This window comes from Platichthys flesus, chromosome 15 (genome assembly GCF_949316205.1).
Source record: "Platichthys flesus chromosome 15, fPlaFle2.1, whole genome shotgun sequence".
Lineage (NCBI taxonomy): Eukaryota > Metazoa > Chordata > Actinopteri > Pleuronectiformes > Pleuronectidae > Platichthys > Platichthys flesus.
The window spans coordinates 12,786,497-12,809,418 of record NC_084959.1 but is presented as its reverse complement, the minus strand read 5'-3'; the positions used below and the strand labels follow the sequence as shown (position 1 = coordinate 12,809,418).

The window sequence follows — 22,922 nt, the reverse complement described above, 5'->3', positions numbered from 1 at the left end:
AGAGCTGTCACATTTGCTGTACGCAGTGAGATTCCTCTTCATAAGCTTTAATCAGACTCTTACTTCCAGCACTGGCAGAAGCGGCAGTGGGAGCTTCAACAGAAATGTAAGTGTTAAACAAACGACACTGATAAATGGCCTCGGGACGTTCCATTTTTTATCACGTCACGTCGGGTGTATAATTCGTAGAAATCTCTTCTGCAGTGTAAGAGTGAAAGACGGAGGAGCTTCTATTTTTGCAGAGACACCTGAATGTCACCCCCGTTTTATCGATCATCACAAAGCAAAGCACTAAAAGTCTGCAAGAGGGTACGAACGTTTCAGAGTCGGTGCGTAAACACGATTGACACAACGTGAGGTTGATTTTCATTTTTAAATGTGCGACAATTCCAGATTAACAGATATGGACTTTGTTTGAGAAAGAACTTAAAGGGATAGTTCACCCAAAACGTGTCTACTCACCTAGACCAAGCATGTTAGTATGATTTCATAAGCATTTAGCTCAATGCAACCACTATGTGTGAGTACAGCCTTAGATGGCAGCATGGCCGACGACTCAGGCTTTCACCCCCCACCATTATGTGAGTAGTGTGGCTTAGAGAGTTTTGCTTAGAGGCTTGATGAGCCGCAGATGGAACCACCAATTGTTGTGCAATCAGTGCCCCCCACCCCACCTTAGTGTAAGCCATCCCATTAGATTTTGTACATTATTTCTTTACATGGTGCATTGAACAAACTGTGCCTCCTAAAATGCAGCTACACAATGAGAAGTGCATCCATATGGACCCCATAACAACCTGTAATGGCACAAGACACGCAATGAGCTTAACAGCTAAAACATTTTCTGTGGGAAAGAGCTTTTTTCTTGACTCATTACAGAATCACCAGATAGACATTTTCATTTTTAGACCCCAGTGTCCTCCAAAGACTGAATGTTGGCCTTATCTCTTCGTTTCCAGAAGCACCGCGCTGGTTGGTAAAAGTGTCTGTGGTATTTTGCTCTGGCACATTCAAAATGACACTTATATATTCTGCATGCAGTCATACTAATTTTTGGGATCAGGAGTTATCATCGCTGCTACAAAAACTGAAAGTGTGCATTTGGTGTGGGTGACATTTTAAGCCCTCTCGGGTTAAGCTCTGCCCCTGCAGCTTTAAAAGTGACACCAGAAGGCTGCACTCTAAAAATGATGTCATACTCTTGGATTGCGAATCAGAAAAACCAAAAGTCTTTGTCATTTTCAGTTCATTTCAAGGTTGTTAAATGTTACCCGCACAAGGTTATCACTCCTTTGTAGCCAGTGTGGCATGTTTTAATAAGCGGAACGGGTACGGAGTTGACATTTTCCTCAGAAAAATAAGAGTGAAAATGCCAAAACACCTTCCTGGATCCATCTCATGCAGAAGTCTCTTTGTGCTAGTGTTGCCCGCAGTGTGGTGTTTTTAATAATTGCTAATAAGACTAAGGAAAAAGACAGCAGAACCCACTAAGTCTAATCTGCTTTCAAACTGAGAGCTCTGGCACAAAACCACAGGAGTCTGTATTATCTCCGGCTGTAAACCAAAGAAGGCACTTCTTTTCAAACCGGCACAAAGGAGCATCTTAACGGCAAAAAAAAAACCCTGCACCACACCCTGCCGAGCACCTCTCTGAAGATGAAGCCTCTAATCTTGATGCAGTCAGCGTGATAAGTGGATAAAAGAAGAGTAGGGAAGCTGCTCAACTGACTCATCTGGATTTACTAACAAAGCACAAGCTGTAAACAAGAGAGGCGAACTCGAGATGTCCTACACAAACACGGTTCGAGGGGGAACCGGCTCTGACCTGATGAGCCGGAGAGCGAGAGGAGGGGATGGAGAGTGGAGGAGTGGAAGATGCAGCAGGCGGAAATGAATAATAAAACACAAACATGGAAGTATCTGTGTTTGATCCTCATCTCCGGGCTGCAGCTGTCATGTTGTAATGAAGCTAACAAATGATGCTGACAACCTCCTGTGTGGAGCCGGCGTTGGGTAGACTGATTGAAATGTCTCTCGTTAAAGTCGAAGACTACCAGTATCTGTTGCTTTTTTGCTTTTTTGGAAACTGAACATGTCCGCTGTGTAATCATCCTGGATTCTCAGGATTACCTTGACCAAATAATTGAGTCTGTGCAGGAGGAAATAGACACACACATCTGACAGCTCAGGCGATGGAAAGATAGAGACATTTAGCAAGTGCAATGAATTCAAATGTGAGTGGAAAAACTTTTATTGTGTGCCGCCACTCATATGTAGGGCAGACAGAGTATATTTATAACATTTGCTCGTATCTCCGATCTCTTCAAATCCGCTGCATTCAAAATGCTACACAAACCATTTAAATTTGCCTGCTAATACAAGGTGTCACTGTTATCTCTGCAACAGAAAACAGCTTAGTCTCAAACACTAAGGAGTGAGGTGTTATTATTCACCACATGGCGTTGTTGTGTAGCTGTAACGTACACTGGGGTCCAATGTAACAGGATGAAATAAGGTCAAAAAACGTTATTTTAAATGTGTGTGTGTGTGTGGGGGGGGGGATGTATGTGTGTGTGTGTGTGTTGCAAGTTGCATCATGTTAACTAAACTGAATGTCAAAAATGTACATGTAAATGCCTATGTTTGTGTGTCCATTCATGCATGTGTGTGTATGTCTGTTGAATACATTTGCTTCCTGTTAGAACTCACTCAGACTGTTGGAGTCTTGTACTCTTATAGATTCATATTCAGCTAACAGCTAAAGCGTCAGCACCAAAAAACCTACTCATACGTTAATAGACAGACAATAAACACAAATTAAATTGGATAAGTTTAACTACAAAGCAGTCAATGCTATAACAATAAATGAAGTTGAAAAACACCCCCGTACCTCAAAATGAAGTGTTTCCCTTTAGAATTAACGACCACTTACTTATTATGTGTAATAAGGACTAAACTTTGCATGTTTAGAGTGAATCTGGTGATTTCTAACTTGTCCCTGATTGGAGGAAATGGAAGTGTTACATATAACCCATGTTACAACCTCTCCTTCATATTTGAGAAGGCCTCAGCACTTTAGGGGATCATGTTGAGGGGTGCGTAACGTTCAGGAAGGACTGATGCTTGGAACAACTCAGGTCCCTTCAGGTCCGCTGGTCATATTGGCTTTGAGTTGTGTGAAGGGTTTGTGTTGTAGTGTAACGCCTCACTGCTTCTCCCAGGCGGTATAGCCAAGTGAATGAGTTTCTCTGAACGCTTTGGGATAATTCTGGGTTGAGTCTACTCTTCGACACATGTCAGCTGTTCTTTTCATCTAAATCCCAGCCTGTCACTGCAGCTCTGGACCCCAGCAGCAGGCAGAAAGAGGCATCACTCCATCACCAGCCTGTTGTCAAGCCGGCTGTGAACAATCGCTGGTAATCCTCGCAACTCGACAAACATCGAGATCCCTGCAAGAGCTGTGACGGCGAACAATTGTGTGTCTAATTTCACCGCCAAGGAGGTTACGTATTCACCCCTGTTTTTATTTTTTTTATTTATTGCTTTGTTTGTTTGTAAGATTTCGCAAAAAAAAAACAGACGAATTATCACAAAACCTGGTGGAAGGATTAGGTATGGCTCGTGGGAGAACCCATTCAATTATGGTGTGGATCCAGATCAAAGGATGGATTTCTCAGGGAATAACTCGTGGATGTTCCTGAAGTGAAAATCTGGATCTAGTGAATTTAAATGTAGTTTGTTTGTTTGTATGATTTCGCAAAAAACGACTTAATTAATTATCACAAAAACTGGTGGAAGGATGTGGTATGGCTCTAGGGAGAACCCATTCACTTTTGTTGTGGATCCAGATCAAAGGATGGATTTCTCAGGGAAAAACTCGTGGATGTTCCTGAAGTGAAAATCTGGATCTAGTGAATTTAAATGTAGGGACAATTCGGGGTTCAGCATCTTGACCAAGGACACTTCGGCATGCAGATGGGGAAGACTGGGGATCGAACTGCCGACCTTCAGGTTGGAGGACGACCGCTCTTGCATTCAGCCACAGCCGTATAAGGGGACATAGAGATACTCACTCTACACAGTGCAAATCTTGTTTCCTAATTTCTCTGTTTGGTGTGATATTTGGTTCTTAACACTGGCTTGGTTTAAGTGACTCATGTGGAATACATTGATACATGGTCCTCGTATACAGGATGTAATATACATTGTTGTTTCTACAAGATCTAAGGTTTTTCAAACACATGAATCACTGCCATGATAAAAGAGAGAGTTCATCCAGTGAGTCACTTAATCACGAGGGAATTTGAAGAAACCACATCACTTTGTCAAATGTTCGGCCTCCCTCCGGGATCCATCTCTGCATTCTTCCACCAGTTCGTGAGTGGCGGCATCAACCCGGTGTGCGGCACAGACACTTGTTCACGGCTCAGAGGAGGATAACAGAAACATGCAAGCGGGAGTAGCCCGATGGCTGCGAGGCATTAGCCGTTTGCAGCTTTAAATCCTGTTTCTGTTCAGTGATGGATGTTCTCCCCTCTCTCTGTCTGATCCTTCACATCACTTTCAGCTGAAATAATACAGCAGAGACCTGCCTGTGGTCAACCAGGTGATTGATGGTTTGCATTTTTTGGAGTGAAACACCACAGCCTCGCAATGACCCTGAACAAGATGAGTGGTTATGAATTAGATTAGATGAGATGACTATTTTACCTCCTCGCACATTTTCCCCCTTAAGTACGTTTGAGTTGGGAAAATAATCTCATTCCAAGGCTCCATATCGGCGCCATTCAAACAGGTGCAATATCTCAGGGATTTAAACTCACGATTGCTGCAAAGCCGATGAACTGGCCAACCAGCAGGTCAGTGGGCAACAGCTGGTTTGTTTTTTTCTCTGTAGCAGCGTTAATGTTATTTAAATTTAAAAGACCAATAACTAATCGAAGAAGTAGTTTGCACAAAATCCGTTTGCTCATGCGCAAATACCCATCCATCCATCGTGTTTATCCCTTGAGGATCACAGGGAAAGCTGGAGCCTATCTCTGCTGATATTGGGTGGAAGACCGGAATAGACCCTGGACAGGTCGCCAGCGTACCGCAGGGCCAACATGCAACAACAACAAACAACCATTCACACCCACAAACAATTCAGTTTCCAGTTAACCTAACTCCAATCTGCAGGTCTTTGGACAGTGGGAGGAAGCTGGAGTGCCCAGAGAAAAAAACAATGCAAACATGTGGAGAACATGCAAACTCCACTCAGAAAGACCAAAGCTGACCCGCGAGTCAAACAGGGAACCCTCATGCTGTGAGGCGACAGTGCTAACCACCGCATCACCAGGACGTCCCTTCATGATGATTTAAAAGAACTGTAATGAGACAGAACCAGAGAATCCAGCGGTTCCTGCTACCTCTCTCTCTCTCTCTCTCTCTCTCTAGCTCTCTCTCCCTCTTTTCACCCACCTCTCCTCTCTCCCCCATTTCTTTCTCCAGCAGGTTACTCCCCGTTAAAAGGGAGGTTTTTCTCTCCACAACCAACTGCTTGCTCATTATGGGAACTCTATAATTTGCTACAGTCTTCTTTGAGATAATGTTTTTGATTTGGCGCTATACAATTTCAATTTAATTGCATATGGCCAAATTTGATGCAGGTTTCTCGGCATTAAACAAGTTTGATCTTGTGTGTGTGTGGTACCTGGATCAAGCTTATATTTTCAAATGAATGCTAAATTGTGCCTTATTAGAAGTCGGGGTGGTGAGCAAGTACAGAGGCAGAATCATGTCAGCCTTGTACAAAGCCACAATAGCTTTGTGTTGACATAAACACACACAATAGCATAACATGAAATCAAATGGAAAGGTTCCTCATTTTGTGTTCTCTAAGGAGAAAATGGTTCCTCCTGATGAGAGGAGGAGAGTTGGTGGGAGTGAGAAGCAAATACAATCCAGAGCAAGTGTGTGTGCAGCTGAGAGCAACTTCTGTAAGAGTCTGGAACTTGAATAGAGAGAGAGAGAGAGAGAGAAAGAGAGAGAGCGCCCTCTCCTGGTCGTACCGCTCTTTCCCTGCAGTCGTCCACTGTGGAACTAGAACATTGAAGTCATCGACAGAGTTGGAACAAAAAACAAGACCACTCTGAGTCCAATTTCAGAAAGCATTTTTAAATTCATTTTATTATTTTATAGCTAATTTACAACAAGCGCTTCACTGAACTGGAACATTTTATTTTGCTTGATATTTGTCATCGTTAAATATATTTTTCTGCATCAGTTGTCTCTGTGTAAGTTCGTAATCAGTCTTTTCTGTAAAAAGTCATATATTTTTATAAGGAATATCACACTATGATACGGATGGCTGAGAGAGATATTAAGAAATACACTGAACCGTTCAAAGAAAGAAAACATATTATTCCATTCATGGATGTTTCATCGTGTGTTGTCGTTTCTGTGATTCTCTCAGTGTGTAAATGTTAATGGGTGTGTGGACGTGCTGATATCTGTGTGTGTGTGTGTGTGCGTGTAGATGTTGTGTGTTTGAGCAGATAAACTGGGCTGTGGCTCGGATGGACTCTGTACCTGCATCGAATCAGCAGTGTGCTGAAGCCACACTCCAACATACCTGTTATATTTACAGCATTTCTGGCCGAGACCCAAATAGCTCCCTCAATGTGTTTAAAAAATGTAAATAAATAAAACACATAAAATACACAGACTTGAGATGGAACCAGTGTCAGTTCTAGATAAATAATAAACCATGAACAAAAACAGAAATCCAAACTTGTCATTGACAGGCCTCAGCTGAGAGAAGCAAGTGAGCAAAATATAAACAAACAATAAATATGAATACGGTTACTTCCATCGACACTTCCACCTACACTCTTATAATTCAGGACCAATTATAAGTAAATACAAACACATGCTCATAAAACCTCAGAGTCCCTTTGTTTTCCAGTCACCATCTTTTTCCTGCAGATACCTGTAGCATATAATGCCGTCAGTGCAAACTTCATAAATACTCTTTATAATCTTAGACACATGTATAAACCATCTTCATTGCATAACATCATAGGAGTATTGCAGTACATCTTCAAGTGCGTGTCCCACTCTCGCCCTGGCACGCACACACACACACACACACACACACACACACACACACACACACACACACACACACACACACACACACACACACACACACACACACACACACACACACACACACACCATTGATTTATGCATTATACATTATAACCACCATGTTGATGTTATAAAGGATAGATATTTCTCATATGGTATCAGTTATACTCTGTGTACATAACACATGAGCTTTCTTGTCACCCGCGCACACAAGCTGCAAACACACCGATGCACACACACAGTTGCACACACACACACACACACACACACAGCTGCATTGTAAATGTGTCTCACTTCGTTGTCAACGTACTCCAGAACATGTCAGATTCTTCAGCTCGAAGCTCTAGAGTGAGGTCTGCTTCACCTATTTCTGTTTGCTGGGTTAAAATGGGAACGTGAGTAAATCCAACAACCAAACAGTAATATTACCCAAATAAATCAATGGAGTATTGTTTGTAGATGTTTTTACAGACTTAGTCACTTTAGAAATTGTCATAAAAAAGATATATATATATATTTATATTTATATTTATATATATAGGCCATTTATTTGTTAAACATGACTTAGCTTTTTATTTTGTGTGGACACGAAAGAGAGAAAGAAGCAGAGGAAAAAGTGGAAGAGAGAATAAAAGAAGACCTATTCCTCCCACACAGAGGAGGTTCCACACATGAATGTGCACAGATGCGCACACATACACACAGACGCACATACACGCCCGCGCAAGCTCTCACAGACACACACACGCACACGCCATGGCTTTTACTGTGGCCACTGGAAACAGTGTGTACGTCTGCGGCTGAGGGATTCTTTTGGAAGAGTGACCGGTGAGTTGGCTGTGGTGCGATGAAGCTAACAGCTCTGCTGTTTGTGCCTAGAGAGATAACATTCATCCGGGATTCTGACTAGCAGGTCAGAACAGCCATTCCCCCTGCAGAGGAGTGTGCTAGGTTACAGCTGAGGTTACAACTCTGTGTGTGTGTGTGGGTGGGTGGGGGGGGGGTGGGGGGGGGGGGGCAGTGGACAAGAGTGTGTGTGTGTGCTTGTGTGTGTGTGTGTGTGTGTGATAGCGTGTTGGTGCGTTGAGTGTGTGTGCATAAGAGAGCAGAGGCTAAACTGGATGTCAGAGCTTTACTGTGCTCAGGACTGGCCTCCCATGACCATGTCTCATGACCTCGTCTCTCTTCTCTTCTTCTTTCTTGAGACATGCTTAAAAAACTCCTCCACGATAGGGAGGTGGTGAAGAAGAACACAGCCTATTTACTCGCCTTTCTTTTTACCACTTTTTTTTAGTTTTTTTGTCTGATTTTCCATTGTTTTTCGTCTCCTGTCTCCATTGTCTTCGAGGATGCATGCACAAATTCAGCATATGAGTTTTTATCATTATAATTATTAGAACTGCTCGTTAAATAATGCCTTGCGATATTCAACATGGGCGACTGAGCACGTGTCAGTCTTGGTCACTACAGTGGAATTCTGAGTTCACACACAGAACCAAGAGGAGATTCCTGTTCCCAGTCGTCCCCCTCTCCTGTCGTGAAACAAGGCAGAGCTGACAGGAGGAGGAGGAGAGAAAGCCAGGAGCTGATATAAAAAGGGGGGGGGGGGGGGGCCAGTGTCTTTTTTGGGGCACCTCCATCTCCGACATGGGCGCGTGGAGGTGTTCAGCGTGAGACACCCGAGGGATGGGGCTGGTTGAGGTGGTGCTAATACTACCCCGGTGTCCGTCCCTGCTGCGTCACCCTCTACTCTCTTTCAAGCCCTGCTCAGGCCTGATGTCTCGTGTGTCCAGCAGGTATAACGTGTATAGATGCAGATGAACTGCAGCTCACAAATGGCATCAAAATGCATTAGAAATCTCACAAGCTGTGATGTATAATTTGACTCATATTTGATTTTAAACTGTATTGAAACAAAAAAAAAACGCTAAAATTGTTTGGCATCGCTAAATAAGCCTTGTTCGGGATGTTTACATCCCCAGTTTTGGGTGCACAGCTGTACCAAGATGCATTTTAATGCTAAATGTGAAACAGGACCTCAAGACTCAGTCGTGCCTCATTAAATACTGATTTAGTCATTTCTCTGTCGAATAACACAAAGCTGTGTTCCCGTCTGTCTCAGAGTCTCTTTTTTGGTATCGTTCTTTCCCTCGCTGTGTCACTTCCTGTGTCTGTCTCTGTTTCTGTGTTTGTCTTAGTATGCATTTGTCTCTCTGTGTCATTCTCAGTGATGGCCTAAGCACTGACTTTGCTGGAGGACAGACAGGCAGGCGAGGCTGGCTTGGCTGTGAGGGTGAAGGGTGGTGTCAGGTCGGTGGTCGGTGAGGGAAGTCCGGTCGGGCGGGGCGGGGGCGGGGGCGGGGGTGCAGCATCACAGCCTCTCCCGAGTGGGGATCCAGATGTAAGGCCCTGATTGCTCCTCGATCACTGTCTTTACTTTGTGATAGACCTCTTCAAAGCTGTCCCCTTCCACGACAGCTGCAGCAGGATGTGTCGGGGAGGGAGAGACAACAGAAGGGGGGGGGGGGGGGGGTGGCACAGGCAGTGGCAAAACAAAGACAAAAGAGAGACAGCAGGAAACATTCGGGAAGAGGGGAGGGGAGGGGGGGGGGCAGAAAGAGATGGAAGTTTGTCAGATGTTTTTGCAAGACGTTGGGAGGAATCATCAGTTAAGACGCTTAATGAATATTTACTTTGATCATCCGTGCAAAATCGGTAATGTGCAAAATCGCATCTGTTATACAAAAGGCACATTCCCAGGATGCATGTACGCCTACAAAGTGTCTTGCACGTTCATTCCGTCTCACAGGTTTTCTTTTAGTGGCTGATAAAATGTCACACGTGGCAGCTGCTCATGATCTCTGCGCCGGATTTGTCAGAGAACTCTAACGTTCATTTCCTGGCGACCGCTGTGATTTGCCCTAAATGTGTCTCTTCAATGTGAAAAAAAAAAGTAAAAAGTCCCGGAGTCCGCCAGGAACACATTCATTTTCCCATTTAACTCCTTCATCAATAGCGTGAATATGTGAATGTGGAGCTCATTCATGTGGAGGAGGAATTTATTTTCCTTTTCATTTGTGAAACAATGAAGTTATCCACATTCATATTAAGATAGCTGTTGATGTCTGGACCATAAACACCTGCAATAAGTATCTCTGTTTGTGTATTGTGTGGAGAGATGCTCGATTGGTTTGAACTCGTGTGATAAATGGAAGTTGTTGGACTGTTAATGGCGAATGGAAGATGGAGTCTTGGCCTCATATATCCCCTGTCTACACCGGAAGCCCCAAATTATTGTCCGTGGCCCCCAGAGGCTAATTCGTCATTAAATTGTTGCTGATGGGCTCCAGGATGCCGGTGTATAAGCTCAGGTTAACCATCTGGTGCCGTCACAACACTAACCCACTGGTAACTGTGCAAGGACTGTAGACGGAGTTGTGTTACCTTGTGTACACAGAAACTCTGCGTGTGCTCACCTGAAAAGCACTCTAGAAAGTCTTGTTCTAGTTTTAGGGCTCGGTCCATTCCTTTCCTGGCCTGCTCCTCCGTCAGACGAGTATTGATCTCTCTGTTGACATCACAACACAAAAGTCAATCAGGGGAGGGCGCTCTTCAAAAGTTGATGGTGGACGACATGTTCGGTTTTCGATGACCATTTATGTAATGTAATAAGAACTCACAGGACGTTCTCCAGCGCCTTGGGCCGTACAAAGATGGCGATGGGATGAAGCTGAGCTGCTTGTAGTCTGCGCACAGCGTTGGCCGAAACATCCAGGATGCAGTGTTTCCCCTGCTGCTCGTGTACACGTGCAGGGAGAGCAGTGATGAGGATTAATAAACACACACTGTTATTTCGGTTATGACTTCAAAACTGCCAGTTAATTAGGAAAACAAGCCACGGGAGGTTTCGGCAAATTACTCAAAACACTTTTAGTTCTTGTTCTTTTATAAAACATTTTATACACACAATTGAAATCACAGTTATTTATCATCGCCATTCATCAAATTTAGCATTAATGTGCTTGATCCTGTAAATACAATGCGAGTCATTGTTTTGCAATTAGTGGAAGCAATTAAAACCAATGACAACAAAGGACTGGGAAAACAACAGATAAAATGTTATGTCTTGCTATTCATTTTTATTTCGCACCTGCTCAGCCACCTCGCGGACACTCTGGACACTGGTGCCATACAGGTGACTGTTGTACTGGCCGGCCTCGATGAACCGATGGCTCTGGATGTCCTTCTCCATCTGTTCCCGCGACGACACAAAGTGATAGTCCCTCCCGTCCACCTCATACTCTCTCTTGGGCCGCGTGGTGTCTATCGAGCAAAGAACAGTAGACTGTCAAAGCAGTGCACATGATTAAATCGCCTAGAATCTCAAAATTAAAGCTATTATTTCTCCGAGAAGGGGACACATCGTGCAGATATAAGCCTAAAATAGTGGCAGGTGGCAGCACTGACATCATATCATGGGCAGAGAATCAGAGAATCGGTCTGTGTGACTGACAGGGCAATTACTTACGTGGGACACAAGATCCAAACTTGTCGGGGAACTCAGACAACAGGTCGTCGTTTATCCTGTCCTTCACGGGACCCAGAATGATGATGGGCCTCGCGTAATGAACTTAGCGGGAGGAGAAAGAGAGGGGGGGGGGCGTTCAGAAGAGTGCACTTTGATAACAAAGGAACTAAAGAATGAGCTGCTTCCTTGTTGACATTACCTTCCACTTGGGTGACTGTCTCATAACTCTGCAATGTTTTATCTCTCCCTGTAGACAGAGCACAGACACATTCAGCCAACTTCCTTTTAACCAATATGAAACCCCGTTTATTTATAGCTTTGTGTGCATATGTGCGCTTGTACTTAGATTTAATGACTGCGATGTGTTTTAAAGCGACACAACGTAGGTTTACACCTTTAAATAACAGCTATCAATTTGATGGTGCACAAACTTTTAAAGCGCTCCCTGGACGCTTGCAACTGCATAGCGTTCTGTAACACTATGGCATACATCCCACACAAAGAACCAGAGGCGGAGCGAGCAACTACAAGCGACAACTACCTTGCAATTCTCGGTGTATAAATCACGGCAGAGACAAGAGAGTGACTGAGCAAGAAACGGAAATTCAGGGAATCGTCTGCGAGAGCTTAAAGAGACCAAAGGATGCAGGACAGATGCTGACCAGTTGTGAATAAGTATGTAGTTAGTCATATCTTTCGCTTGTTTGCTTTATTTGTGCTGGTTGTCGGTTTCAAGATGAACTTATATTTACCGCAGTGATTTAAGTATCCCACCTGCAGGGGGAGCCTGAGTGTAGCTGTGTGCAAATCTTTCTATGCGTGGCTTTAAAATGCTGGAGCTAATACATCAGATGGCCCCACTGAGGAAATAAAAAAAGACCTGCCTGTGAAGGTGAAGTGTGCTTTGGACCACAGTGTGGAGGAAAATGGTAATGAGGACTTTCTTGTGATTATACTTGGCAGTAACTGTGACGTTGGCAGGGAGGTATTTAAAGATGACATCGCTGCCAAAGAGCGGGGTAGTTGTAGAGAAAGGACGTCTCTGAGTCTGCGGTTATTGACAGTTTTACACATTCGCATTGGCCGATGCTACTAGCACCTTCGATCGAGCAATTCATCTCGTAATGGATGGACAAAAAAGCAGCCTGCAGAATGTGAACACGTGCATTATGTTTACAAAAATACGAGAGAATGTCCGAATGTGTAAATGGCAGCTTGCAGAGTCAATGTAGAGAACATCCACGCTTCATACTAATTACCTTGAGGGCCCAAGCTGTCCCGACCGTGGTCCTGCGACAGAAACAAGAGCAGAGATTTACACAGGGGGAGACGCTTTGAGAGAAAAGGCCCTCTGTCAGTCAACTGTGGTGAGTGAACTCACCCTCTCTTTGGTGTTACCACGAGACCACTCTTTTCTTTCCACCCTGGAGAGAGGAAAAGATCAAAGTTAAAGTCAAAGTCAACTCTATTGTCATTTCGGGAGTGAAATGCTGTTTTTCTCTGATCCCGGGTCTGAACATATAAGTAGACAGAACGTATAAGTGTGCACATATTAAGTACTCGAAACACAGAACACTGTACAGCATAGTACTCAGTCATAAGGTTCATGGGGGATAGAATGAGAAAGATGGACGTGGTTGAGCAATATAACACAACATTTATCACAAGTGATCAGGGCGCCAATGGGTTTTTACGCTCTGGTTATATAATGAGACTTATAACATGTATAATTTTGTTCAATTATATGAACATTCGAGCTTAAAATGACAAACGACCTACTAAACTTTTCCATAAATCACTGTTATTTGCTCTCGAACATAAAACCTTAGATATGTGCGAGCTCGTCGATGGACAGTGTGTCTGACCTGTGCTTGCTGGGGATGAAGCCGACCTCCTCGGCCTCATTCTGGGGGCTGACTTTACGGGCCTGCCACCACTCCTCATCCCCGCAGTCCAGCACATGCAGCACGTCCCCGAACCTGAAGCCCAGCGCTTGACTGAGGAAGCCACAGTCCGCAGTCTTGTCATAGTCGAAAAGAGCCCTGAGTGAGGAGATCATGTAAATCGGTCACTTCATAGAAAAAATATAAATCATCATCTACATCACCATCATCTTTTTAAAGAAATATCCAAATCCGATATGTAATTTTTATTGAAGGTTGCACCAAATGAAACACTGTGGGTGTGCGCTGTAACACCTGCAACCTTGAATTGAACCCACACTTTGTTAATTTGAAGGCGCACAGGAAGACTCAAACATTACAATAGAAATGACACACTAGCAGAGAGAAAACTGAAAGGGGCATGATGAAGTTTATCAAATCAAATGACAAGATATGAAAAAAATGTCACCTCCATTATTAATGTGGAAGCATTTTCACACCACCTCCATCTCTTTCGGTTGTCGTTTGTTACTTCCACCCCTGAGGCTACTTTGCTTAGATGACGAATGGCCATTTTATGTTGTGAAGGATAAATGAAGAACGCTAAGATTAAAGTGGGAAATGACGATACATTGTTCTGTTTGGATCAAATCTCACTGAAATTGATCAAATCCCTCGATAATCCATCTCTCAATTTTTCATTTCACGTTCAATTTCCCCAGTGTTTATAATTTGGATTTGTCTTGTCGATTTGGTTTAATTTTTATCCCATATTTTTCTCATAAGAACTGTTTGACCTACATAATGATTCAATACATATTGGAATATTGGGATTATTTTAGTGGAACTTCATTTCATTTTTGTATTTTGAGCATGTAAATAAAATGAAGAAAAATTATACAAACAAGTAAAAAAAAAGTATTGTTTACAAAAATTTTTTTAAACCTTAATGATTTAAACTACATAAATCCCTTCTGTATGAATTAATTAATTCATCTCTATAATGGCTGCTTCGCGCTTACAGAACCACCTTGGGAAGGTAAATAAAGGTATTCAGGTAAACTCACGAAGCGTCCTGGCGACGCCACGATTACGCACGTTGCGTAAAAGTCGCGGGAGTTACGTAGTATTAACCGGCGGCTACCACAGACTCGTTATCAACAAACACGCACGTGTTGTCTCCGTGACTCTGCAGGAAAACCAGACGGACGCGGGAGACACGTGTCTGAATCACGGAGGGAGTTTTTATGTGCGAACTTCTGTCAAAATGGTGACAATAACACAACACATTTTCTTCAGCGTCGTGGATCATGAGGAGGAAACGATGGAGCTCATGTCGCTGCTTCAAGCTAATTGAACACAACCTGAGAAACCCGGACAATATCCGGACCCTGCCGAACAGGTGGCCATTGACAGCACTCCATGGACCGTATGTAAAGATCCACTCACACAGGGAATCAAGCAGGACATCCTTCTGAAGGTAACACCATGCTCCAGTATGTATTCAGTGCAGTGTGGTGTATGGTTTGACAACTGGTCACTGGCCATTCCTGTTTCTACTGGTTGCCCAGATTGTGTGTGGATTGTTATGAACTTACTTTTCTCTTTCTCTACAAACTTCATTTACTGCTGTCACCTTCTTCTATCGGCCTTGTAGTGACACAACTGGCTGAACAGGTTTGATGTGAATGGGATCAGCTTCCCAGCAAGTTGCGATTTTTTTGGTTCTAAAAATGCCAGGTATTGTTGAAAGTTTCGATGTTTCACATGAACGAGTTTTGAACTAGCATATGCCGCAAGTCCATTGGATGAACGTTGTTTTTAAAGGGGGTTTGAGTATTTTGATGTATCAATGTAAATTGTATTGCCAGAATTATTGATGTTGACGGATCTCTGCTTTATGGAAGTCGAAGGATTTGTTTACCACAGTTTCACCTATGGGTGTCATGTTGTACCAAAGCCTACTGTTTCTACTGTTGGTGTCAGACCTGATGTAGAAGCCTCTCTTTGGGTTGCTCCTTAGCGTCGTGGTCCCCGAGCCCATGCTGCTGTTCATCAGCTGTTCCCTCAGGTCGTGGATCTTTGCTTCAAAGCGGCTGTACTCTGAAAACAGAAAGACAAACGCATGAGGAGCTTTTCGGTTTAAACTCAGTCACACGAAAGGTTTGCTTCGTAACCGATGGAGATGCATCCATCCCACTTATCTAACAGTATTGTACTGAGCAGTAACCTCGACTTCCCTTATGTAAACGCTCTTTAGCCTTCTTCATAGAACCAATATGAATCCATTTTATGTAAAGTCACTCACGGTCAAGACGTGTTATGGCACTAAAAACTTAAGCCTTGGCTGAGTGAATGTAAGTAGAAGACTTCCTTTTGTTTCCAATAGAATTTTCAAAATACCAATTCTAGCTCACTACTTTGCTCACTGTTTGCATTTATTCTTCATCTTTGGGAGATTGATTTGTTTTTGAGATATTGTGCACAGAAGCAAACCAGCACACACAAATTCTTTGCTAGAGAATTAAAATAAACGTCTTGATCCGTGAAACAAGTGGTCGCTGATTGGACATTTTCGGACAAACATTTTAGGTCTACATTTCTTGTGAATCTCTATGTATGTGAGAATCTATCTGCATGAAGGTGTGTTGTTATGTGTGACAGTTGTACGTTGTAGTTGTTGCCGTACCGTCGGGCCGATACTGAGCGATGATGGTCACCGTCTGGCCGGCGTTCTTCAGCGCTGCAGCTGCCTGTTCATGAGTCGCCATGCGCAGGTCCACGCCGTTCACCTGATGCACACACAAACAGCATGGACAATCACTACTGTGCTACTGTGGGATGCGTGAATGTGCTGCGTGACACCTTTATACAGATGAGTGTCTTTACACTGAGGATCTGATCGCCCTTGTGCAGCTCTCCGCTGAGGTCCGCTGGCCCTCCTGCCAGGATGAACGAGATAAAGATTCCCTCTCCATCCTCGCCCCCGACAATGTTGAACCCCAGACCTGTGGAGCCTCGGTGGATCAGAACTCTGCGAGGCTCCCTGATTAAGACAGAAACATGTAGTGTGAATAAAAGAGTGTAGATAAACAAATACCTTTAATCAAACCACCGCTGCTGCAAACACTGCAAATAATAACCAGGGAACCTGAGGAAAAGCCAGCGGATCATTGCTCACCTGGGGATGTCATCATCTCCCATCATGCCGTGCAGAACAGGAGAAAACCGACTAGGTGAGGTGGGAGTAAGGGCTTGTGGGTAATCTGAGCCAAGATAGTTGGGGTGGCTGAGTTCAGTATCCATATGGGAATATGCTGGAAGAATAGCACACAAAGAGATGTATAATATTCCAGAGGGCTGCTGTACACAGATATGCAATATCAGCAAAAATAGAAGTTCAGACTTCGGGCTGTTTGGCTTCTCTACTGAGTAAATGCATTTGTGTAATATGATATTTTGTATGTGTGGTCGGAAAAATTGTTGTGTATTGTGTTGCGAAATCCTATTGCAGTTTTTGTTTGTTACAAGTAGTCTTTCATCCAGAGGCGGATTTGTGTCAAAGGTAGAAAGAAAATGCCCCATAACCAGTAAACATGAGCTTTTCATTTTCTTAGTAGTCCCACTGTCCTCTCCAGTGATTTACAAAGAACAGGGTTTTCTCTCGACTATCATTGACTATTAGTTCAAATATGAACACTTCTGGTTTTTATCTATCCGTGTGTGTCAGGAGAGGGGCTTACTGCTGGTGAGGTCTGGAGGGTTGTAGGAGTTGGTCAGGTACAGGTTGTTGGGCTTGGCCACCCTGAGGTACACCACCTCGGCTGTGTTCTTCAGAGCCCCCACCGCATCCTCGTGCATCACATCCTCCAGACACACGCTGTTCACCTGAGCGTTGGCAGCAAGCAGGGAAAGAAAGGGAGCGTCAGTCACAACAGACGGCAGCTGTACTGAGGACCAGAGAAACACTGAATCCCTCACACGGCCACAATTTACATTTATGACAGTCGCTCTTCTTCAGAACAGTCCGATCATCCTAGTGATGACTTGACTATTTATGGACTGTATTTATATTGCACCTATCCATTGTTATGACCACTCAAAGCTATTTACATTAACCCATTTGCACAGACATTCATAGAGCACTTCTATATGCATCGCACGTCACACACACACTGACGGAACAACCACCTGGTCCAATTTGGGGATTCAGGGTTGTGCTCAAGTAATGCGGACTGGAGGAGCCGGGGATCAAACCTACTACTTTCTGTTAGTGGACAACCCGCTCAATCTCCTGAGCCACATCCGCCCAAGAGGCACAACAAAATGTAAATGTTAATCTAGATCAAAAACGCTTCAACTATTTTGTGGTATTATCTAAAATGATAGATTAAATATATCATAAATGCATTACTCTGCTGATAAATAGATTAATAGACGGATCGTCAAACTACAGAATCATAGTTCAATTCACCCTGGGACACAATTTATTAATGTAATCCACTACATCTGTATTAAATAGTGAGCTGGTGGTTTGCTGTACAGATTAGATGAGATAAAAACTTCAAATGTTCCACTGCTGTCATATTATTATCATTTTTGCTAATACAATTACTTATTTTAAGTGTATTTTGTAAACATTTTCATTATAAGCAGAAGCATGTTGCTATATGCAATTCAGAGGCAGAGCATTCATTAGCCCAGACACCATTTAATCATAACCAAGCACCATTTTGAAGTCACTGGAATCGAGCTTGTCATCAGCCGCTATGTCACAGTCTCCCTGTTCTCCAGCAGATGGCAGTAGTGCTGCTTGTGTTTTATTGCAGCTACACCACAGTTCAACATTTATTCCTGCCTACACATCTATTCACATGTAAATTCAGGACATGAGAATAACGGCTGTAATTTATACAGGCCCCCGATACTTCACTGCTGCTAATGCACACAAATGTGTGAGCGTGTGTGTGTGAATATGTGTACGTGTGCTTCAGAGGTGAGAGTCTGAGGTTGTCAGTGACGCATTTGTGTGTGGGCTCATATCTCTGCATGCTGGAAGTTATTACATATGATTGACTGACCGCTAAGATCTTGTCCCCGATCTGCAGACGTTGATCTTTATGAGCCGCTCCGCCTTCAATAATCTTGGTGACATAGATACTGTTATCTCCTGGTATGTGCTGGTTTCCCACCCCTCCGGCGATGCTGAAACCCAGTCCTGGGAAAATAAAGCAGAGAGAGGGGCTGAGGAGATAGAGGGGTTAACACAGAGCAGATTTGTTCAATCCAGAGGGCACAGCTTAGCCAGGTAAAAAGCCTCCCGAGCCCACACAAAAGTGTTGATGCAGTACACTGATACACACTCCCACGCACCTTTAGGCCCTTTGATGAGTTTGATTTCTGTGACTTTCTCAGCCGCCGGTTTTCTGCGGAGAACGTAAAGACGGACGATAGCACCTGCCTCCTTCAGAGCCTCCACAGCTTGGCTGTGTGTCACCTCCCGCACGTCAACATCATTCACAAATAAGATGCAGTCGTTCACACTAAGAAACGGGGGAAAGGGACAGACAGAGAGACCCAGTGGGAGGGAGAGTGAAAACACAGCGTTGAGTTTCTGTGTTGGTGCAGAAATCGGGTGTAATCCTGCACCAGACGAGGTCAGGAGCAGTCACTTATCGCTCTGTTGGGGATCCAGTTTCACCACCCATGTCTCGCCTTTCCCCCAGCCCTCAACAGATAATTCTAAAAGGGTAAAGACCCAGTGCAATGTTGATATTGTTCTCTTTGGGTTAACCGCTCTTGAAAATTACTGCAGGAGGAGTTTTAAGTGACAGCTGATTTTCGAGCAAGATTTTGATGAAATAGCCATTTTCAGTAACACACACAATCTTCCTCCAGGGGCCTGAAAACTCCACTTATCACAATTCCATTCATGGGTTTAAAATCGATTTCACAGCCCTGAATATCATAGAGTAACATTTTGTAAGACTGAAATGATTCTTGAGGTTTTAACCACTGAGGCTCCAAAAGAAATGACTGCTGACGTCTTCATCCAAGGTTTTGTAGAGACAATAGTCTGACGTGCACATTGTTTGTGAGGCCATATAAAACACACGCTCACGCACACCCACACTTATACACCCACACACGTATATAAAAAAATCCAAACTTTATCAAGGTATAAAGAACAATTTATCTGCATGCAGTATAAAAGGTTCAGCACTGCTCTCTAAAATGTCTCAGGGTTGTTTGTTCAGATTTTCAAGGATCCCTCGCTTGAATCATTCAAAGTGGAAGAATAGCCCTTACGGAAAAATGCTTTTGTGTTAAAATTTACATTGTGCGAACAGTCTGAAAGCAACATGACGTCTGGGATAGTTTCAAGATATTTCAGACAATCATGGTCATGAAAATAACATTCTGCATTCAGGCAGTTACAAGGGTTTTCCCTGGGCATTCTTTAAACTCTAACGCCAATTCAGATGGACATTTATAGGTGGTGGTGGTGGTGGTGGTGGTGGTGGTGGAGGAGGAGGAGGAGGAGGAGGAGGAGGAGGAGGAGGAGGAGGAGGAGGAGGAGGAGGAGGAGGAGAAATCGGTTGGGCTCTACTGTTTTCAGAAAGGCAGAGTCTGAACTGCAGCCTCATGGGAAAACAAATGTTGTATTGTTGCATATTACACAGGATTCTGGAAAATATGCCATCCATTACATTTATTTGGTAAGAGCACTGTTTTCACACTACACTAATTTCAAAGAATCATTTTTAGATGATAGACACAGAGAATTGGAAGATTAAAGTTTGGTTGGAGATTTTGAATCAAACAGGCAGGTCCTCTCAGATATAATTTGGGTGTTGAGTGTGACAGACACTCAATACTGTACTGTGGTACAACATTTAGGACACCAAGGAGAGATGTTGAAGTATTTGGATAGAGAATTGACAGGTTGTCTAAAGGGGATTCAGTGACAATACATCGTGAAGGATGGTGAAGAGGAATAAATTGTGAGGCCAATAGACGAGCATTTTACTCAGGTAAAACCTGAGTCAACCGGGCACGGATGTCCCACAGGCTTTTGACACCTAGATTTCGTATATCATGGACTTGGGATAATAATGCAAGCATTTGGATTTGCTTCCTGTAACACTGTACGAATGTTTTTTACCTCAGCCGTCCGTCCTGAGCCGCCGCTCCTCCTGGTATGATTTTGGTGATGAAGATGCTGGGGTCATCGCCCACATGAGGGTTGTCTGTTCCCCCTGCAATGCTGAAGCCCAGGCCTGAGTTACCCTGCAGATACAAAACCACACAAAACAAATGCAATGTTTATTCATCATATTTGATATAACCGATCATGTATAATTCGAAGTAGTAAAAATGTGAAAAAAATTATATTTTATCCGACTCACTCTCTCCAGTGTGATCTCCTCATACTCGATTTCCCCTTCTATCCCATTCACCTGTCGGAAACAAATGTTAGTTCATAGTGTCAAGTAGTAGACATTTGATGTTGAGGTACAGTTATTTTTGTATTAAACAGTATTCACACTACTATAAATCCTAAAGTCAGTTATGTTGGTTCAGCAGTTTCCCTCTGGGCAATCATGTTGCTGGATCTTTCTTTCAGCTCCAGAACACAGCATCATAGTCACTAAAGCTAATTACAGCTTCCCTTTACCAGACTGTCCACTGAGTTTGATCTACAATCGTTGTATGTGTGGTACCTGGTCGATAATGGCGGCACTGCTCTCAGTCTAATTCGTCTTGTGGCTGGACAGTTTAGCTTCACATCAGCTTTACCCCCGTCCCCGAGGAAGAGTGAATTCAAACAACTTCAGACTTCGCTGTTTTGGTGTCTGACCTAGAAAATAACTTTTCCTAGTGCTGCAGAAATACTGGCCTGCATGTGATTGGAGGCTTTTCTCTGAGACGCCTCGTTCTCTAATCCCTCACTATTCACGTTAATGTCGGCATTCATTTTAGAAACGGCCTAATTAACGGATCGAGTGAAGTGATATCTCCATTCTGTCAGATGTGTAACAGAGAAACTGTATTTTAATCGAAAATACAAATATTTGTTATGAGTGACGAACCTACCTGGATGTTGGGAATGTAATGGAACTACTCGTAATACAGAGTGAATATGAAGGCAGTTAAGTGAGTTATGTGGTAGAGCCTGACATGCTAATACAATAAAAGGGAGATTAAACGTAATCCTTACATATGGGGAACCGTCGAGCGTGTCGGTGTTCACCACCATTGGAGGAGTATTTCCCTGGAGACACAGAGAGAGGAAACGTCATTAAGGAGTGATGGCAGCGACTCGGAGATGACGCAGCTCCTGGACGAGCTCTCAGTATATCCCTGGAACCTGCAATCACAGCCAAGACTGATGGCCATTTTAGCTCTCAGCTGTGATAGCACTATTCTCACTCTGCTGGAGAGCATGGCTTCAGGAACGTTTTTGCTATCATCCACCCGTGATCGTCCCTCTTATTCCTGGTGTCAGATTTGCCACAGCTACCGGTCGGATGACAGTAAAACTTGTTGTACTGATGCTAAATGGCCATCGAGTGATCAGTGTGGACGTGGGCGTCAACCTGCTGCCCACCAGTGCTTTTGAAACAGTGATTCATCCACTGACGGCACATGGTGGCGATCTCCCAGCACACTCCCGAGGATGACGAGGAAACGGAGAGGCAGTGACAGACAGCACAGTTCCATTATCCTCGGTTAGCACAGTGCCTGTTATGCCTGTCAAACTTTTGTCCAGAACCACGTTACGTCCATTATCGTTTGCACAAAGCGTGAGGCCAGTCTGAACATATCAGGAAGTTATTCATCAGGATCAAAGTGATTAAGGAAAAGACTAAAAACGACAGCAAGTCAATGAACGGAGAGGATTTTTGGCATGGATGCGGTTTAGGTTTACAGCACCTGTCTGTTGAGCTTCTCTGAGGTGTGACACATGTCTTCTTCCTCGCCTCTTAATCCCAAATTTGTCCTGCTTCTTTACAGGATTTAGTCTCATCATCAGGGTATCTGATGTTGCAAGATGTAAAGTATGTGCAGTTCTCTTTAAAGTACACAGTCTGACTCTCTTTGTAGGTGTCTTCATCGATTAGATTACACGTCATTCTTCGGCACCATCCTGATTAGCATGGGAGAGACCCTGTGCTTCTCAAGTGCTTATAGAACTGCAAACCGCAGCAGAAAACCAGCCTGCTGACCTTCACACAAACGACTACGCTACCAGTCCAATGCACACAAACAACTACACTCCCAATACGACACACAGGAACAACTCGATCCAAGTTCGACACACTAACATCTATGCCCCTAGTTCGACACACACCAACAACTACGTTCCCAGTCTGACA

At 43.7% G+C, this 22,922-nt stretch overlaps 1 protein-coding gene across 2 annotated transcripts in view; it reads right to left on the bottom strand.

Moving 5' to 3' along the window:
* Positions 1–8,152: 8,152 nt before the first annotated feature.
* The window catches only part of LOC133970138 (disks large homolog 4-like), a 63,729-nt gene continuing 48,959 nt past the window's right edge, over positions 8,153–22,922 (bottom strand). For both annotated transcript variants that reach the window (XM_062406980.1, XM_062406979.1), the window contains exons 4-22: positions 21,764–21,817; positions 20,952–21,002; positions 20,708–20,832; positions 18,916–19,085; positions 18,624–18,760; positions 17,286–17,430; positions 16,724–16,859; positions 16,432–16,588; positions 16,232–16,334; positions 15,531–15,645; positions 13,525–13,701; positions 13,041–13,083; positions 12,919–12,949; positions 11,859–11,906; positions 11,660–11,761; positions 11,282–11,454; positions 10,812–10,924; positions 10,608–10,699; positions 8,153–9,609 (exon numbers count right to left, since the gene is read on the bottom strand). In XM_062406980.1, coding sequence (XP_062262964.1) covers positions 9,503–9,609; positions 10,608–10,699; positions 10,812–10,924; positions 11,282–11,454; positions 11,660–11,761; positions 11,859–11,906; positions 12,919–12,949; positions 13,041–13,083; positions 13,525–13,701; positions 15,531–15,645; positions 16,232–16,334; positions 16,432–16,588; positions 16,724–16,859; positions 17,286–17,430; positions 18,624–18,760; positions 18,916–19,085; positions 20,708–20,832; positions 20,952–21,002; positions 21,764–21,817 — 2,079 coding nt within the window. In that variant the 3' untranslated portion in view covers positions 8,153–9,502. The remainder of the gene's footprint in view (positions 9,610–10,607; positions 10,700–10,811; positions 10,925–11,281; positions 11,455–11,659; positions 11,762–11,858; positions 11,907–12,918; positions 12,950–13,040; positions 13,084–13,524; positions 13,702–15,530; positions 15,646–16,231; positions 16,335–16,431; positions 16,589–16,723; positions 16,860–17,285; positions 17,431–18,623; positions 18,761–18,915; positions 19,086–20,707; positions 20,833–20,951; positions 21,003–21,763; positions 21,818–22,922) is intronic.